Source organism: Podarcis filfolensis, assembly GCF_964270895.1.
Source record: "Podarcis filfolensis genome assembly, chromosome: 16".
In the NCBI taxonomy this organism is placed as follows: domain Eukaryota; kingdom Metazoa; phylum Chordata; class Lepidosauria; order Squamata; family Lacertidae; genus Podarcis; species Podarcis filfolensis.
The window spans coordinates 37,004,809-37,024,873 of NC_139620.1; the positions used below are offsets into that span (position 1 = coordinate 37,004,809).

The 20,065-nt window shown below is 43.1% G+C and overlaps 1 protein-coding gene and 1 long non-coding RNA gene across 3 annotated transcripts in view; one reads left to right on the forward strand and one right to left on the reverse strand.

Annotated features, from left to right (window-relative positions):
• Nucleotides 1-20,065, reverse strand: part of MLXIP (MLX interacting protein) — a 56,788-nt gene that overhangs the window by 26,785 nt on the left and 9,938 nt on the right. For both annotated transcript variants that reach the window (XM_083589942.1, XM_083589941.1), the window contains exons 2-3: nt 2,602-2,708; nt 874-959 (exon numbers count right to left, since the gene is read on the reverse strand). In XM_083589942.1, the coding sequence (XP_083446068.1) occupies nt 874-959; nt 2,602-2,708 (193 nt within the window). The remainder of the gene's footprint in view (nt 1-873; nt 960-2,601; nt 2,709-20,065) is intronic.
• LOC310751522 lies at nt 5,805-6,413 on the forward strand. The gene is made up of 3 exons (XR_014542589.1): nt 5,805-5,951; nt 5,982-6,256; nt 6,330-6,413. It is a non-coding gene; the product is annotated as an uncharacterized lncRNA (long non-coding RNA).

Below are 20,065 nucleotides of genomic sequence, written 5' to 3' on the forward strand. Positions count from 1 at the left end.
TCCATTTCCCCAGGGAACGGTGGGAATCGTAGCTCTGAGGGGGATAGGGATCTCAAAATATAATAATAATAATAATAATAATAATAATAATAATAATAATAATAATAATTATTATTATTATTATTATTATTATTATTATTATTTATTTATACCCCGCCCATCTGGCTGGGCCTCCCCAGCCACTCTGGGCGGCTTCCATAGAAACCAAAAATACAGTAAAATATCACACGTTAAAAACTTCCCTGAACAGGGCCGCCTTAAAATGTCTTCTGAATGTCAGGTAGTTGTTTATCGCTTTGACATCTGCTGGAAGGGCGTTCCACAGGGCGGGCGCCACTACCGAGAAGGCCCTCTGCCTGGTTCCCTGTAGCTTTGCTTCTCGCAATGAGGGAACCGCCAGAAGGCCCTCGGCGCTGGACCTCAGCGTCCGGGCAGAATGATGGGGGTGGAGACGCTCCTTCAGGTATACTGGACCGAGGCCGTTTAGGGCTTTAAAGGTCAGCACCAACACTTTGAATTGTGCTCGGAAACGTACTGGGAGCCAATGTAGGTCTTTCAAGACCGGTGTTATATGGTCTCTTAGCACCCTTAACAAACTACACCACCTGGCCTCTAGCATCTGACACACCATCTGCCCACCAGAACTGAAAGGAAGCCTACATTCAAATATGTGCATTTGCTTATGTACTGATTTGTTGTGCTCCTTACCCCACTCTCTACCCCAGTGTCAAAACACAACAGAGAACTATGGAAAGACAGGAAGGGGCAAATAAGCAAAGGCAATTAAGGTGAAAGCAGCATAAAATGAGATTAGCCCACAGCATGAAGAGATATCCGCTGTACCACAGTCACATTTTTCTCTGCCTGATGTACCTCAGGTCGCCGGTGCTCATCTACCTCCACAGAACCATCCAGGGGAGTCACAAAGTGGCACACAGGGTTCTTCCGCTTCTCCAGATCTGCAACATGAACCAGAGCATTAGCAGTGCACATCTCTAGGGGGAGCAAGCCAGGTCAGATTTAACTGCCACGTTAAGTAAGCCACAGAGCAGGACTTCCACTGTTAAAGAACCAGGGATGTGCACATGCCAGATTCTGCGCAAGTCTTAAGAAAAAAACAAAAAGCAAAGTGTGGCATGCGGAGCAGAATTCAGCTACTGTACACGACAGAAATTCAGTAGGGAACCTTCCAATCTTCTCCATAAAGGGCTGGTTTTTGTATGCACACACAGAGAGAGAGAGCATAAGGAAGGCTGGAGGAGAAACTCGCTTACCTAATTCACATTTCCTCAATCAGCGTGTAAACCAAAACACAGCTATCCTTTGAAATCTGCAATTCTCTGAATTTTGCTTTACAGTTTTACAACGAAGAAATGCTTACAAAAAAGCATATAATATATAATTTAAATGCTATGTAGATGACTTAAGAGGTTTTCTTTACAATTAAGCAGTATATAAATTCTGTTAAATAAATAAAAATGTATTAGGAAAAAGTATGCATGAAAATTTGTGTATTAATGAAAACAATGTGCAGAAATCAGCATGTTGGGCAAATGTGCATAAAAATATTCACACATACCTGGATATGTGTACGTAATTATGTCCTTGAAGGTTTGTGGGAATTTTTTAAAAACTGCAAACTGATTTAGAAATGGCGAAAACTGAACTTAAGATGGAAAAATGAGAAAGTGAAATTGACAAGAGTGGGGAAGGGCCAAAGCTCAGCGGCAGAACACCTGCTTTGCATGCAGAAGATTCCAGGTTCGATCCCCAGCATGTCCAGGTAGACAATACAGAGCTAGATGGACCAAGGGTCTGACTTGGTATAAGGCAGCTTCCTAAGTCCCTAGAAGCAGGCCTCAGACTTGTATGCTTCCTCCCCCAAACCTCCCCTCGCTACAGGCAGAAGTGAAGGACATCACCAGAGACCCCACATCACTGGGAGAAGTAGTGAACAATTGAACCAGGGAGACATCACGTCTGGGGGTTTTTCAGGTTCAACCATTCCCTTTTATTTTATTTTAAAATGAAACCTCACCATTCAATTAAAAATGTTCAAGGTTACTTTCAATAATATTAAAATAAAAAGAACAGAGAGGCTATCCACAGAGAGGAGAGGAACCAAAGGAGGGGCTGATGGCCTTGTTCTCACCCGGGGCAAATTCCTAGGGAGCAAAGAATGGGTGAGCAGGCGCTGGCCCCGCATCCCCCTGCCCTCTAATGCATGGAGGGGGTTCAAGGAGACAGAACTTTTCCAGTGGTGGAGCCTAAACCATGGAGCTTTCTCCAAAGGGAGACTTGCCTGCCTCTGGCATTACTGGGGTTCCTAGGAAAGGCTGAGGTTCTGCTTTCAACTGGTATCTGACACAACGGAGAAGTTGCTCCCTCTGCCTGATTTGGCTATGGGATGTTTCTTCCTGGTTTTGTGTAACAAGATTGCTTTGTTGAGGCTTTTATATTGCTGCTTATATTGCCTGCACACCCTGAAAGAGGACAAGGCACGTGATATGTAATAAACAAACAAAAGTCCCAGGCTGGCCACGTACTAATGTGTGGATTTTCCCAAAGCACCCAAACCCATTGAGGATGGGCACAACTTACACTGAATGTACCAAGCCCTCCAGATGGCGTTGTTGAGCCGGATTTTATCCCTACACTGAAGCTTCAGGCCTTTGAAATTCTTCCACTTGGGTGAAACCAACTTGCCGCTGCAACAAAGCAGAGAAGGTTCAGATTTAAACAACAATAATAAACAATATATTCTGAAGCAAAACAAAGCAAAGATACAGCACACCAGGCTGACAGCTTTGAAGGCTACCTAGTGTCCTCTGCCTGGGCCTGAGTTTTAATTCTGACCAGGCCTGAAAGCAGAGCTAAAGGGGACAAGTTGTGACTCATGGGGACATTGAAACCCCTTACTATAGTCTGTCTTGATGCCAAGGCAAACCCATGTTTCTACTCCAGCCAGCCCTGCTCACATACAACTTTTTAAATTAGGCAGCAGATATTTAGATATTCTGTTCTGTTGAAGCGAATATGTGCCTTAAAAGAGCCACATCCCTTTTGATCATTGTGCTAGTTTCTGGATTTGGGGTATAGTCAGTGCTATTTTTCTAGAAAAAGAGGTGCCGGAACTCACAATGAACACCTCCCTTGTTCTCCTATATGTAAGGGTAAAGGTAAAGGACCCCTGGACGGTTAAGTCTAATCAAAGGAGACTATGGGGTTGCGGCGCTCATCTCACTTTAGACCAAGGGAGCCAGCGTTTGTCCACAGACAGCTTTCCGGGTCATGTGGCCAGGACTAAACTGCTTCTGGCGCAACGGAACACCATGACAGAAGCCAGAGCACACGGAAATGCTGTTTCCCTTCCCACCACAGTGGTACCTATTTATCTACTTGCACTTTTTTGCGTGCTTTCGAACTGCTAGGCTGGCAGAAGCTGGGACAGAGCAACGGGAGTTCACCCCGTCACGGGGATTCAAACAGCCAACCTTATGATCAGCTAGCACAAGAGGCTCAGTGGTTTAGACCACAGTGCCACCCACACCAATAATGGCAATGGTGTCCACCTGAGAGGTGTCAGAATTGAGTTCCAGCTAAAAAAAGAAAAGCCCTGGATATAGTACTCTGAAGCAGTGGCTTTAAAAACTGCCTTCTATAAGCTTCCTATAAGCCTTACAAGGTCACACTACTGTATTTGTCATTTTAACCTAATAGATGACAGCTCTCCAGGGTCTCAAGCAGGGAGGGATTTCTCCCATCCCATCATTTTTCTTAGCTGGAGATGCCATGAGTTGAACCTGGGACCTTTGCCCACAAAGCATGTGGTTTTCTGCTGAGCTATGGCCCCTCCCTAGGGAAGCGGGTGGCGCTGTGGGTAAAACCTCAGTGCCTAGGACTTGCCGATCGCATGGTCACGGTTCGAATCCCCACGGCGGGGTGAGCTCCCATCTTTCAGTCCCAGCTCCTGCCCACCTAGCAGTTCGAAAGCACCCTTAAGTGCAAGTAGATAAATAGGTACCGCTTTATAGCGGGAAGGTAAATGGCGTTTCCGTGTGCTGCGCTGGCTCGCCAGAGCAGCTTCGTCACGCTTGCCACGTGACCCAGAAGTGTCTCCGGACGGCGCTGGCCCCCGGCCTCTTGAGTGAGATGGGCACACAACCCTAGAGTATGTCAATACTGGCCTGTACGGGCAGGGGTACCTTTACCTTTACTATGGCCCCTCCCTAAGGAATGCTGGAGAGTCCCATGAAAGCCCATCAGGTCTTTCTTTGTAAGGTAATTGCTGGTGAGGACAAGCTTCTCTAGGAAAGGAAAGATGGCTCGCCCACTGCTGTGGATTATCTCCTGTAACTGCAAGCCATGGGGTGAGCGTTGGGATGTTCTATGACACACCCAGTTCATAAAGGGTAATGGTAAGACCCAAGAGCCTTAGAAGTTAGAACATGCCCAAGAACCCTTTGCAACATGAAGGGATTCAATGGTTGATGTGCAGAGGTTCCTTCTCAGCTATACTGCTGAAAGCATTTCCTGAGAGACTGCCTATAAAATGAAGCAATGCCCTGAGAAATCAAGCCCATCCAGAATCATCTACAACTTTAAAAACATCTTTTGCGTTTCAGGATTGGTTGTGTTCGGGAATTTTTCCTGTGTTGAAAGCTGGTGAAGATCAAGACTGAGAAAGTTTTTAAGTGCATTCCTGCAGGATGGCCTCATTACATGAGCCAAAAGTAGCCCTGAAGAGGCTATAAGGGAACTATTAACTCTGGCCCAGCACAGATGGGGCATGCTTCAATCTCTCTCTCAATGCTGCCTTTCACAAGCAAATTCTGTGCAAAAAGGTTTTAAAGGTCACTGGCGCTTGCAACAGACAGCAAGCCAAGAAACTAGGAAGAAAAAAGAAATAATCACGTGGAAAACAACTTGTACGACAGAGGATAGACTTAAATATTAACCTCTTGACCATCTTGCCACACTTACCAAACACTATTGCAGATAGAGGTGAAAAAGCATACTTAAAAAACGAACAGAGGAGCGTCTGTTCCAATCTGAATTTAAAATGAGGAATGTGGTCGCTAGAGCATGGAAGAGACAGAATTAAGTGACGCCAAATGTCCTCAAATGATCAGTTCATTCAAAGACAGCAGAGGAAGTCCATGTTTTGCTGAACCGCAGAACAGCTGATGGGGTTCATTGAAGAACAGCTATTTTCAAACTGTTTGTCATCATGAGAGCGACTGAAATGTGCCTTGAAACATCCAGCCATGATTCTTGATGCACCCACCACTCCATGCCCCTTAGAGCAAGGAAACCACACATAGTAGCCATTACAGTGGTACCTCGGGTTAAGTACTTAATTCGTTCCGGAGGTCTGTTCTTAACCTGAAACTGTTCTTAACCTGAAGCACCACTTTAGCTAATGGGGCCTCCTGCTGCCGCCGGGCCGCCTGAGCACAATTTCTGTTCTTATCCTGAAGCAAAGCTCTTAACCTGAAGCACTATTTCTGGGTTAGCGGAGTCTGTAACCTGAAGCATATGTAACCTGAAGCATACGTAACCTGAGGTACCACTGTACATGCACACACATATATGAGCAGTGACATCACTCTGAAGGAGGAAGCAAGGACATGCTGGGATTCACTGATACTGACTACAGTGCAGCTAGCACAAGTTACCACCACTAGCCAGAAAGCACAGAAAACTGTCTGGACAAATGAGAGGGCAGGATCCCAAGAGGCAACACGAACTGGGATATCCTGTGCCGGGATATCCTGGGTTTCAGAAGCTGCTCTAAGCCAGGGGTAGGCAACCTAAGGCCCATGGGCCACAAGCGGCCCACGGGGGTCATTTAACTGGCTCACAAGCCGCCCCCAAACCGAGCCGCCCGCTCAGCAAGTCCCCACGCAGTGCTAAGCCAGTGCAGCGCGACATGGGGACTCGCTTCCATGGTGCCGGAAATCACGTCTGTGCATGCTCAGACGCCGAAAATCGTGTCTGAGCAGATGCAGACACTGGAAATTATTTCTATGCAGACGCCGTAAATCACGGCCGCGCACACTCATGCACGCACACAATCCAGCCCACAGAGGAATCTCCGCTGGAGTGAACCGGCCAAGGCAAGGTAAACCTTGCCGACACCTGATCTAAGCTGATTTAAAGGGTGTGTGTGTGTGTGTGTGTGTATACTGAAGACAGTGTTCAAAATTAAGTTGGAAGAAAATCGATGCAACCCTAGTGAGCACTACAATTGATGGTTTCCAAGAGCGGGAGATAGATGGGCTTTTGAACTGAGTTTACAAAAGCCACATGGGATGTGGGCCCTGCAGCTCTTGCTCCTTTGCCACCCGCCTGGCTGTATGCAACGTGATTTAGAGAAAGCAAAGCAACTGCAGGCATGAGAAGGCCCGCAGAGTCTTGGAAAAGCGACAGCTTTCCCTGCCTCTAGTGCAGGGACAAAAGCCCTGATCTCTCACACCTGCTGGCCCAGGGACAGCTGCTTGCTTTTCCCTGGGATTGCCAGAGCTGGCATTATTCCCCAAATAATCCTGTAATGGCTCATGGCGACAACTGTGTCTGTGACGGGCTTAAGTCTAGACAGGGTGGACACGGCCACCTGGCTTCCTTTCTGGTCCACTGCTTGGGAGGGGGTGTTTGGCTTTATCTGTTTTTAAGCACTTTGAGCAGAATGGCTGATGACACATAGGACCTCTTTGATCCTTGCCATGCTTTAAAAGAAAATGCTTCGTCCCATCGGGAACACAAATTCACTAAACACGAGGCTCTCCCTCTGGGTTCATTCTCTGATGTTACATTCCATTTGAAAAACCACACACAAAGGAGCAACTACAATTTCTGGGCCAAAAAAAAGACATAGGAAATCCATAATCTGACTTCTTGGTGCTTTAATGTAAAAACTGTCTTTAACTTAAAAGTTGCGCTCTGTCATTCTGACTAAACGGGTTGGTTAACTGCATTCCTAGAAAATTTCCAAAGTGAAGTTCATGCCCCTTAAACTCAAAATCAAGGTGGATAAAAATCAATGATTTTTTAAAATAAAAAATATCAAAAAATTGAATTTTTAAATTTAAATCAATTTTTTTTTATGTAAATCGGATTTTTAAAATAAAATGCTTTTGGAGGAAAAATCTTTCTAAAGATAGCTACATTATAGTTACATTATAGTCCAAAGGCTATTCATCAGGAAATAAGAATTTGATTTAAGTTTTTCATATGTGCTAAAACTCAGTCTAAGGTGTTTTTTTTTAAAAAAAAAATCGTTCAACCACATCAGTTAACAAACATGGATACATATGCTATAATGTTATTGTTTTTGTTAAACAAATCGTTTAAATTGTTATTAAGGAAATGATTATTTTTCTCCTTCCAATAAAGTACAGCAGGAAAGCTGTCCAAATATAAACAGTTAACTTATTAAACCTCACAATAGTTTCATAATTATCTATGTATTTCTAATAGTATAACCAAATTAGTAATTTTATATATAACTGTAAAAACTACTCTGAAAATTTATTATTCCAAAACTGAAATCTTCATTATTAAGATTATACCAGCAAGAATGAGTCTTTCTGTAAAAAAAATGATTTAAATCAAGTCTTACTGACTAGTGATTTAAATCAATTTGACTTAAATCAAATCCACCCTGCTCAAAATAGGTTCCTAAATAAGATTTTAGTGACTTGCTGCTGCACATTTTACAGCCAGCCCACTGACAATTGCTTTGTCAAAAGTGGGTAGTAAAAACCTGCGGAAGGAGTTTGACTGCATCAAGATGAATATATACTGGCTTCCCCTCACAATGATAATGTCAGGTAACTGTTTAGCTTCTTCTGTATTGTGCTATTACCACAGCACCTGACCTATGCAGCTCCTGTACTTGCTTCCCTACTCCTTATTCCAGCCGTTGCCAACCTGATGCCCTCCAGATGGTTTGAACGAAAACACCTGAAAGGCACCAGATTGGCAAAGGCTGCTCCATTCCATTATATAGCAATGAAATATATAGTACAATTTAAAACAAACACCACGACCACCAAACACACACCATCCTGCTGGACACTGAAAAGCATAGACTTGAATCATCTGCTAATGCAACTCTTTGTCTCCTGAGATTTCCAGGGCTTCCCAAAAGAGTGAATGCCCAAGGTAGACATAATTCTTCAGCTTCTTTTGTTGCCCTAACCCCGATTGCCTAACATACAATGAAAATGTAGCTACAGGGGTTCAGATATTCCTGGTGTCCAATGCTCAGTTTCCAATCAAGCAATGCTGGCGATGACAACTTCTGCATCTTGTGCATCCAAAACAGGCAGGAAAAGGTTTGTGCAACAAGGGTATCTGTGTCTTCCACTCTTACAAGGTAAGACTTCATGGCCTTAGCCAGCAATCCTAAGACACCAATCAACAGATACGGAGGGCCCAAATATATGATATTTCAAATGCATAGCGTGCAGCTTTGGCCACAGGTTTTTCTCTTGAATACAAGGCATGTGGGTGGGGGGGTCCCTAGGAATGCAGAGTGTGGGGAACCCCTCCCTTTCCAGCTGCAATCTTGGTGACAACCCCAGCCCTGCATTAGCCTTGGACACAGAGGTTGAGCTATTTATTTATATTGTGGCTTTTTTCCTTTCAGGCCACAGACATAGTATAAATGACAAGCAAATGTATTTCATCAGATTTACACCCCACACCATCTTCAAAGGAGCCCAAGGTGGCAAACATACCAATACTAATAACAATTAAAACGTGTAGTAAACAACTGAAGACAACCTTCCAAAAATCAGTTTAAAACTCCCAAAAAAGGCTCCGGTATGTAGTTAGGGTGGGCTAGTTAGATTTTTTGTATGCAAATGTTATTAGGAGTTATTAGCAAGGCTGGATTTAACAAATACTGTAATAGTAATCAAATATTGACAAACTTGTTTAAAAACAAAAGTAGCTCTACAGTCTGGATGTGTATAATGCACTCTGCTCTCTCTCTTGGCTGAAGTCCTGGAGGGAGAGATTCAAGTTCTCAGTCCAAGTTAATGGCAGGTCAGATAATAATTAATCCCCAACCCAAGAGGCAGGCAATACTTTAATTAACCTGCATTGCATGAGGTGACTTTTTAAAGCTGCTAATTCCCAAAAGGTCATACTGCCTCCCTTTAATCCTGTATTTCCTAAGAGCAACGTGTTCTTAAAAAAACCCACAAACCTCTTGTGCCATTTATTTACAACCCCCCAGGGAAGATAAAACAGCACAGGAAAGATATGAAGAACATTCGATTTGAGAAAGCAAAGCTGAGTTCATGGTAAGTTCTGAAAGCAGGGAACCATCTATGGGCAAACTGGAGCAAATGCATCCTGGAAGATCAAGGAAGAATCAACCTATGCAGCAGTGGAGGGAAATGTAGCTCTGCCCCCCAACCTCAGTCTGTTCTCAGCTATCCCCCCCCCACCTGCCCACTTGACTACTTAGCTACCAATCCAGGGGATGGCACTGTCAGATTCCTCTTCTTCAGCCTCAAAATTGCCCTTGTAGAACTCAGAAGGGAGGAGGATGGGAACAAATCTAGAATTTAGTGACGTTACCTCTGGCTCCACCTGCTGTTGGCCTCCTGTTTTACATCTCACCAGCCCCAATGAGCACCAGTCACCACTGCTGCACAGGACAGTTTTCTACTAGTGAGGCTTCCTTGTGCTACTTTGTCTTGCAAACTGAACTGCTGCTTGGTGGTCACATGTTATGGTATAATCTGACTTTTTGTACTGATGTGTTACCTGCCCGTCACCATAATGTCCCAGGGTGGGTTAACCCTTCCCCCCCACCCCAGCTGAAACTTTACATCAGAGGACTGGGGTGGCTCCTATTAACTAAATCTAGGTGTCAAATGCCAGGGTAAAGAGCCGTGCCTTCAGCATACAGCAAAAGCTATACAATGAAGGTGTTAGATGCACCTCTGTTGGGGGTGGGGGAGAGCGAATTTCACAGCTTAGGGGCTGCCACAGAGAATGCCCTCTCCCAGGCTGCCACCCTGAGGATGATGGTATAATTCCCCTAAAATTAATCTGGAATCCCTTGCCACATGCAAGAGATTACAACAGGAGTTGTTTATTACTGGGTGGCATTTGTGTCTCGTGTGACTTTCTATTTAATTTTATCAGGTAAGCACCTGCGCAGCATCGCAGCTGTACATTAGGAGCAAAGGGGGGGAATGCTCTGTGATGCTCCACAAGGTGCAGCAACACAGCTGAGTTCATGAAATAAAAGCAATTCCTTACAGCTACACTGTGGCAAAGGGTCGTCTTCACTACTTACCCAACGGCCATGAAACAGAGGGTCAGAAATGAAAATGGCAGGTCACTATTTCCTGCCCAGAAAGCCAGCCCCAGCGTTGTTAAAAACAACAACAACACAGGTTTTCAGGTTTAAGAAACCTCCCACCAGTGATAATAGCGCAAAGCTAAAGCACACAAGCATTAGTACAGAGACAGTGAAATAGCAGAACAACAGTAACAGAACAGCTCTGAAAAGGCACAGGACAAAGAGGCCGCAGATCGCTGGCCCTTAAAGTGCTACCTGCAGAACCGCAGAAGGGGGAAACTCTTGTGTAGACTGTCTCGATGACAGAATGAAAATTGATGTTTACTGCTAAACCAAACTTCAAGCAGCAAAAGAGACATGAGCCTTGCAGATGGCTTCCCCTCTTTGCCTTGAAACAGGTGGGGAGAGTGATGCTACTGCACTTAGGTTCTGGACATCTGAGTGGCCATTCTGGGAACAGGATGCTGGACTAGAGGGACTACTGGGTTGGCTGCCTTGATTCAGCAGGCTATTCTTACGCTCTTCATGTTAACTAATGCTTTCCTTCCCTGATCTGGTGCTCTCCAGTTGTGTGCTGGGCCACAACTGCCATGATACCTGAACTGTGGTCAAGCTGGCTGGGACTAATGGAAGTTGGAGTCAAAAAACAACTGGAGGGTGCCAGGTTGGGAAGGGCTGCTTAGTGCGTTGCACATGCTGCTTCAGTGGACCACAGGCCCTGTGATTTGGTTGCTATCTGCTCACTGCTCCTTTGCCCTTGAAAGCAACTATGCTCTGAATGACCGCGTGCATCTCAATGTATGACAATTTTCACACACCATTCCTCCTTGAAGCAGACACAGACCAAGCAGCAAAGTAGTGATAATCATAGTGAAAGATTATTTCAGAAAGGGGTAGCCCGAATAAGGGAAAGGCAAAGTATTGTTGACAATACTATGCTGAATCAAAAGGCTGGGTTGTACAGTGGAGAAACCTGACTGCCCCAGTTCAGACTGCAGAATGGGGTGGGGGTTAGCATTTTGAAATGCTCCTCTTTGTTTATACCATTTCCAAACTTCTCAATTAATAAAAATATTATCAGAAAACTAAAGCAAGAACAGCAAATGTTAGAAAAATACACAGAAGAATTAGTAACACAACTTTTTAAAGAATACTTCCTAGTATCAATTCCTTCTCCTTCTGACACAATATCTCTCAGCTTCCTGGCTCTTACCTAGGACACCACCCAGCCACCTTGGCTCTCACCCAGAGCCTAAATGAGATCACCCACAAGATCTCACAACCAAGGCGTCATGGAACGTGGTGACCTCACCCTAGGTCGCCCACAGCTTTGACCTACTCAGCACTGTCAGTTTCCAACTACAGTAGATTTGGATTGGTGAGTTTCCCAGGGGGTCCAAAGGATGGTAAATAGGGCACCCATCCACTCATAGTCCTCTGCACATCTCTCCTCTTCCAGTTGTCTATTAAAAAACCCATAACAAACAAATGGCCCCTTATGCCTGACCCTACTCCCTGCTCAACAGTACATTATTTTCACATGTTAACACCCTTAACTGCACTATAATTATAGCTGATGGTTTATTTTATAATATCTGCATTATGTGAATAATTTTTATGTTATATAATAAACATTGTATATATAGAAAGTGCAGTATATTGGTTTTAAAAAGAAAACTAGCGACTCATTTCTTCTTAGTATGCTAGTTTTTATGGGCAGACATGGGGAAGTGTGAAAAAGTGATTATCTCCCACCTGTAAATCTGAAGTGGTACAGTGCATTCAACCATGTTGGCATCTACATTCTGTATGTAGAAAATGCAGCCAACAACTAATTTTATTCTGGCACTGAGTCACTGGTAAATCCTTGCAGGAGATGAGTGGTGTCTTTTTGTTGCGACTTATTCAATTCCTAGTTGGAACTCGGTCATAAAACTGTTAAGTGATGATACCCATATTCTGCTACACTAACCAGACTTTTAAAACAATTAATCTGAATGCACAATAATAAAACTGAGCAACTTAGCACTCCTAAACCTAATTCTCAATACACATTCAGTTACATAGCCTTTTCAGTTCAACTGAACTAAACAAACCAGTTTTGACAACGGCTCACACGTTCTCGACATTTATTAATCTAATCTCTTTTGTGGGAAACTGGACGCGTGAATTCAGCTCTCTTCAAGCCAAAACTAACAATATTTTCTCAAACAAAGGTTCATTCAGAGCATCAGATAAGAACGCTCACTTATTGTGCTGCGGAGCAAAAAGGCAGACATGCAGGACAAAAACATTCCTGTATTGAGCCAATAAGAATTGTTATTTCCCTCCTGTCTGGGCGGCTTCAATGAAGTCCAAACTCACCCACTGATTGTTTGTATACAGTTTTCAAAATGGCTAGAAAGCAAATCTCCAACTGCCCTTGAAAGCTTCAGGCACAGCCATCGGCTCACATCAAGGAAGGACACATTTAACTCTGGCCTAGTGCCCTATTGCCATGAGGAGGAAAGAGCTAAATTGGAGATCATATTTAAGGGTGTTTCTGCAATCTTATTCCCTTTACCAAAAGGAGTGGTTGAGGTCTTGTGAGACTTGCTGAAGCCAATCAGGAGTGTGTACAGGGCCTTTCATCAGTCTGTGGTGGTACTCTAGCTGTGACCCTACCTGCATAGAGACAGGCTGGCTTTGGTAACCCAGTCTCTGGTAACGTGCACATCATTGTGGCACCATAAAGACTTACATCCCCCTTCCCCTGCATGATGTTTTTTGTTATTAGTGAGCTGCCGAGCTTCCTGTGTCAGTTACGGATATTGTTTGCTCTCCTTTTATGGTATCATGTATTTATATTGATGTTTTAATGCGTTATAAGTTGCTTGGAGACTTTTGGGTAATAAGCATCTAATAAGCAACAGCAGTAGTGATAGCTATTATTATAATAAGAAGTGACTGAAGAACCTGCAACGGGAGACTGCAACATAGAACTGCAATCATCAATGCTGTGACTGACTCAGAGCAAGAACAATTATCCCTTCGGAAACCCATATTTTAAAGCAACCTGATGAGATCAAATTGTTATTTTTTTATTCCTATGGCAGAGGGAGGGGAGGGGAGCTCTGCCATATTGACACTTTATTTGGCAGTGCCATAATTTCTTCCACATATTTGACAAGCTGGTGGGGTGTAAGGATAGAGAACAGAGAGGATGCCCTGGAAGAATTTTATATTTATCTCACTTCCTGCCTCTAAAAACAACCTTTGTGATGCCTGCACCCAGTGCTTTTTTCCCACCATGAAGTTGTTATAGTAAAGGCCACACTTTTTAACAACAAAAAACAGAGGTGCTGGTACTGCGTACCCCTGAATACCCCCAGAAAAAAAGCAAAGGCTGTTCTCCTTCCTTTTCTGCACTACCTTGCTAGAGCTTCATGAGTGCGGAAGAGGATGAAGGTTTAGGTGAAGTGAAACAGAAGTCTGTGTGGAGCTGGTTTAACACAGAGCACTGCACTACAAAGGAATGTTACAAGAGATCAGATACAACTGGGAGCAAACTCTTGTCCTCCTTTAAGTTATCAAGGGTTCCTTTATTCCTTTTATTACGGCTGGGATGGACACGAACGAGGGGACAACGTAGCTCTGCCACTGTTACCATAACAAGTTGCAGTTAACATGCTCAGCTGCACTTGTGCTTGCCCCACCTAAAACGTTCAGCCAGGGGCAAGAAGACACCAGCTGGCCACAACAAATGAGCATGGAAGACGGGACAGAGAACTGGATTGGAGTTCAAAATCCCAGTTCAACATGGGCTAAACTGGGATACACTTATTTGTCAGTTTGTAAAATTGCAACTAAAATACGACCCAAGTCACAGGGATGGTTGCAAGAGACATTTGACTTTAAAATGCAAAGCCAATCTGGTTTAGCAAGTACAGTGGTACCTCGGAAGTCAAATGGAATCCATTCTGGAAGTCCGTTCAACTTCCGAAACTTCGGAAACCAAGGCGCAGCTTCCGATTGGCTGCTGTGTTGGACATTCAGGTTCCAAAAAACATTCGCAAACCAGAACACTCACTTCCGGGTTTGCGCCACTCAGGAGCCAAAACGTTCGACTTGCAAGGTACAACTGTACAAAGAAATGGAAGATTTCAGAAAATTCAGCTTCTCTTCTGCCGATGGTATTGCAAAGGCTGGGAAGATTCATCTGTCAAAATTAACTCAGCTATTCAACTATTGCATTTCCAGGAGCCCTGTTATCCGAAAAATGCGAGAACCGTTTAACAATGTGATGTGAGTCATAATTCTGGCTGAAGCTGAAACATTTCCAAAAATAACTGCCAAGCGGGAAGTGCCACCTTATGGTTCCTTCCAAGTATTAAAAATGGCCACCTGAACCAAGTAATGGGTGCTGGCAAATAATCAAATGCTTGGGGATTCCAAATTCTGCAAAGTCTAAGCAGCAACTCCAGGTTGAGATGATGTTTTGTTTATCAGCAGAGCTGACCAAGATGGCTCTTGCGAAGTACCTCAAAACAACCTTATTCCAATTATTTATTAGCCTGTCTATTACCCTAGATGAACAGGAGCCTGGGGAAGGTTTACTGACTTCATAGAACAGTGAGCTGTTTACCACATACAACAGGTGGAGAAACCTGAAGCTAGGCTCTTCTGTCACCAAGGATAATGTAGCATTCCCCACACAACATGACAAGCCTATAAATACCCTGAAGACTACAAGGATCTTATTCTAAACAGTCTCCTCGGTGTTCCAGAAAAGAGCATTTTGGAGAACCAGCTCACCTCTCCCACGCTGAACCTGCCCACAATGCAAACTCTCTCACACAATGCAAAAACAGTCCTTCAGTTACAGCTCAAAAGCTCATCAACAGCACCTGTTTACTGCTGAAAGCATTAAACTGAACAGAAACCAGGCAAAACATTAATCACAGAAAAAGTTAGTCTAGAATAATAGTAAGTTATAATAAGTTAGTCAGGAAACCCTGTGAAAGCCAAAAGACCTCTTTCATAGCCTAAACAGGATTTGCGACAAGTTAAAATGAGATAAATTTTCAAAGTGACCTGTATCACAGCAGCCAGATTTTAAAAGTATGTCCTTGGAATGTGTCATCTGAATTCTAGAAGTTGCTTAGAAAGCAAAAGCAAACATCTCTCTTTTAAAATTCATATCACTGGCTGCAGAAAAATCACAGCACTTGCTTACAGGGCAGCCCTTTTATGGAGGATAAGGAATGTCTTTTAAAATGCTTTGCATGTTTGGCTTGCCTCATCATATTTGCCACTCCACTGTTGGCCAACAAGGCCTGAAAAAGCCACGTCAGTTCCTGGTTATTTAAGGGCACGTAGCAGAGGGAGGGGCCATTCTTTTGGCACCTCTTGCTGTCCTGCAGTTTGAAGTTTCCCAATTTATCCTCAGCAGTGGATCTGGGGTGCCATTAAGGGGAGTGAAGTTTCACACTGATGGATCTGGCCTACATGGGACAATCCATCTATGTGTTCCCAATAAGACTGGATTAAGACCAGGAAATGGCAGCAAAAGGGATTTTAAAATCATCCTAGCATGGAGATCTTTCAGTCCCCCAAACTTTTCCATGGGAAAGCTTTTGCATCACCATCTCTCTAAGCAGCACAGGAAATAGTAATTTACTGCACCAGACTCGGCTGATAAGAAAAATTATTGTTTCAAATACATAGGCGTCTTCATCTAAGGCAGATTTGCAAAAGTTTTTTCATGTTGTTGTTTTTTAAAAAAATGCTTTCCAGTTCATAGTTCATGAGTTTAGCCACTACAGTGGTACCTCTAGTTAAGTACTTAATTCGTTCCGGAGGCCCGTTCTTAACCTGAAACTGTTCTTAACCTGAAGCACCACTTTAGCTTATGGGGCCTCCCACTGCTACCACGCAGCTGGAGCACGATTTCTGTTCTCATCCTGAAGCAAAGTTCTTAACCTGAAGCACTATTTCTGGGTTAGCGGAGTCTGTAGCCTGAAGCGTATGCAACCTGAAGCGTATGTAACCTGAGGTACCACTGTACACACTTCACCAAATAGCCAGGCATTTGGAAAAATTGAGTCTACCTGGAAACAGATACAGGCTATTTTCTCCCATACGCCTGATTCATGTCAGGAGTGGAAATAAATGTAGGAATGGATTATGTTGAAAATGAACAGCTGCTGCAGGTTTATAAAAGACAATTAGGTCAGCTTGACAGCTTCTCTAGGAATGTAATGATATGCATATACATGCATAAACACACACACATCATAGGTCAAGAACAGCTGCTCCTGATCCTTTCAGAGCAACCTCTGATCATTAAAACAAAATGTATGGTGCAAATGCAATTGAAATACTCACAGTTCTGGTCACCTCACTTCAAAAAGGATACTGTAAAGGTTTAGAAAAGTACAACCAAAATTTTCAAGGGGATGGGGCAAATCCCCTATGCGGAAAGGGCTTATTCAAGGCTTTTTTAGTTCAGAGAAAAGACAAGAGAGAGAAAACTTGACAGAGGTGTATACAATTATCCATGATGTGGAGAAAGAGGACAGCAGAAAGTTGTTATCCCTCTCTCATAACATTATGGAATTTGCCCCCACAAGAGGCAATGATGGCAACCAACTTGGAGGGCCAAATTTATGAAAGATAAGGCTGTCAAGGACTGCTAACCATGCTGATTATGTACTACCTCCATTGTCAAAGGCAGTATGCTTCTGAATACCACCTGCTGCAAAACACAGGAGAGCAGAGTGCTGCTGTGCTCAAGTCAGGTCAGGTCAGCGAACTTCTCACAGGATCTGGCTATCCACTGCAAGAACAGGATGCTGGACTAAACTGGCCATTGGCCTGACCCAGCAGGCTTTTCTCATGTTCTTAAAATGAATATTTAACAGTAGAATTATAATACATATGTTACTGCAGTAATCATCTACCTACAGCATCTTAAGAGTTAACACAAAGCTGGCTGTCGTCTTCTTTTTCCACTCTGAGCAGCTGTACACAGCCAAAGTCAAAGGCATCTCATCTAAACATTTATCCATATTCTGTAGACTGGTGCCAAAGGAGATGAAACGAAGAAAACAATGAAAAGAGGGGCCAGCACACTGGAGAAAACATGAACCATCTCATCCAAAGACACAAACTGGCAAAAAACAACAACAACAACCCTCCATATAATTATTCTCTTACTGAAGACTATATTCTCTTGCTCATTTAGAATAACAGAATAATATATTTGTAGAGTTGGAAAGAACCCTGAGTGTCATCTAGTCCAACCCCCCATAATGCATGACAGGTGGCTTAAAAATCTCCAAGGAAGGAGAGTCCACCACCTTACAATGAACAAGTGTCATTCAGTAGTGTCTCTCTCGTGTTTTTTGGGGGTGGAAGCCATACCTGATTGACTGTACATAGTGAAGAAAACAAACCATGTTGCATGAAAAGTAGTGCTTTCCCCACCACCACCACTTCAGCGTTCTTGTTGCAAAGTATTAAGTGTGTCTATAAATATTAAGTCCAAAACTGTGTGATCCAGGTTTCAAAGAGGTCCGCATCTAGGCACTTCCAATGTCTCGTGATGACTAACTTTGCAGCTGTTAACAAGTGTAAAATTAAATTCTTATTAATTAAATTCTGGGGGTTGATAACTAAGCAACACCACTTTTGGGTCCAAAATGAACTTTTGTTTTATAACCCGATTGATCAAAAGTTGAACTTTTCCCCAAAACCTTCTACCATTTATTATTTTAACTAGAATAATTTTTTATTTACATTTAAATTGCTTGGGAGAAAATGTAAGTAAAGTACTAATTGCTGCTCATTTGAAAGAAAGTTTTTGTAAATGTGTGAATGATATTTTACACCATATTAAAAAAAACACAGATTAACAAGTTGTCTCAGGATAATTGTTGATGTTGAAAAATTTACACAGATTATTTACATTTATTTTTGAAATGTGATTCCTAGTTTTCGGTGGTTTGTGTTGCATTATATTAAACAGATATATCCCAAATGAACCAAATGGAATACCAACTGGAATACTATTGAATTATTTGGAATGATGTCTGGATAGTACAAATGTTGAGATGGTTACTAACTTATTGGTAATGGCAAAAATGTTAATTCCCAAGTACTGAAAGAAGAAAAGTAGAACCTCTGTTATCAGAATGGTTTATGGAACACAGCTATAGTGTATAAACATATCATATAAACATATGATATTTGGGTTCAGGATTTTCTACAGATAAAGATCAATTTGTAAAGAAACTGTCACTCTTTATCAATTTTTAAAAAATGATATCATTTGGTGATGAAGTGCAATCTTGTTTTCATTGGTTTAATGAACTGTTTGGTTGATGGGTTAAGCAAACCAATATTTTTAAATAATGTGATGAATTATTTAGAGTTTTTTATTTCTCTTTTTCACTGTGTTTTCTTTTAAGAAATGTTGTATTGTTTTATGTACTGTATTTCATTACCATTTTATTATTGCAAACCACTGTGGGGCCAAATGATGAGCGGTCTCTACATTTCTTAAATACGTAAATAAGTGCTACAAAGGTGTTTGGAAACTTGCGTTAACAGGCAGGTAGATTTGTCAAAGACATGGCTTGGGAAAAGGCTCCCCCATTCATGCCTCTGCTGAGTGGTGAAAACCACATTTGTGGCTGGCATTCATCTAAAGAAGACATACAAATGCTCAGAAGAGACTCCTTGAAATAGCTGCTCTAAATGGAACATCAGGGCTCAGCATGAAATGTCTCCAACCTGGAGCCATTCTTCAGCCACTGGGACAGAACAGAGTGATGAGAAGTCAAGTGCTACCTCACTTAGCACATCAGAGCAGTTCGCCTTATCAAGTGGCACTTAATTATCCTACAATGTGGCGAGTGCTGGTGAAAGGAGTGCAGTCAGTCCGCTTGTGCCCAGGACTGGGTCCCAGGCAGCCAGCAGAGAGGCGATGGAATCAAGCTGCAAACATCAACACCTCTGACAAGCTCGATAAAAGGAGCGGCCATTCACTTATCTGCTTAACAAAGGCCATGTAAAAGGATTATAAATACAAACTTTCCCTTTGCAGAGACACTTTGGATTTTATAAGCCTTCCAGCTAAGCAGCCAGCTTTTGATGAGGAAGCAGGGGTGCTTTTGAAAAGATTTTTGGTCTAGTACAGAGCAAAATTAAAAAATTAACAGATGCAGCTTTCGTTTGTTAGCATAGGATTGCTGGAATACCAAAGGCAAATCTTGAGCAATATTATGGCTGACAGGCAAACTACATATTACATCAGGGGTGGGGAGCATGTGCCTCTCCAGCAGACCTCCCTGAGATGGCCCCTTCCATCTCTACAATTCTATGACCGTGGTGGCAGAGACTGAGGGGAGCTAGAGTCCCAACAGCATCTGGAAGGCCACAGATTCCCCACAACTGCATATAACAGACCTCCAACTATTCTATTTCAAATGAAGAGAAACCTTGGAAGGCTGCAATTTTGAGCTAAGGAACAGCAGGTGGGCTGAAAGAACTAGGGGTTTTCCTCCCTGGCCATTTCTCCCCATTCATATATATCAGGGGTCGGCAAAGTTTTTGTGGCCTGGGGAGGTTCACGGTCCCGCAGACGTCACAGTGGGCTGGAGTGTACGCGTGCACACGAATGCGCAAATGCTATTTCCGGTGCTCCTTCCGGCACGGAAGGCGGTCCCTGCTCTGCTCTGCACCAGTTTAGCACGC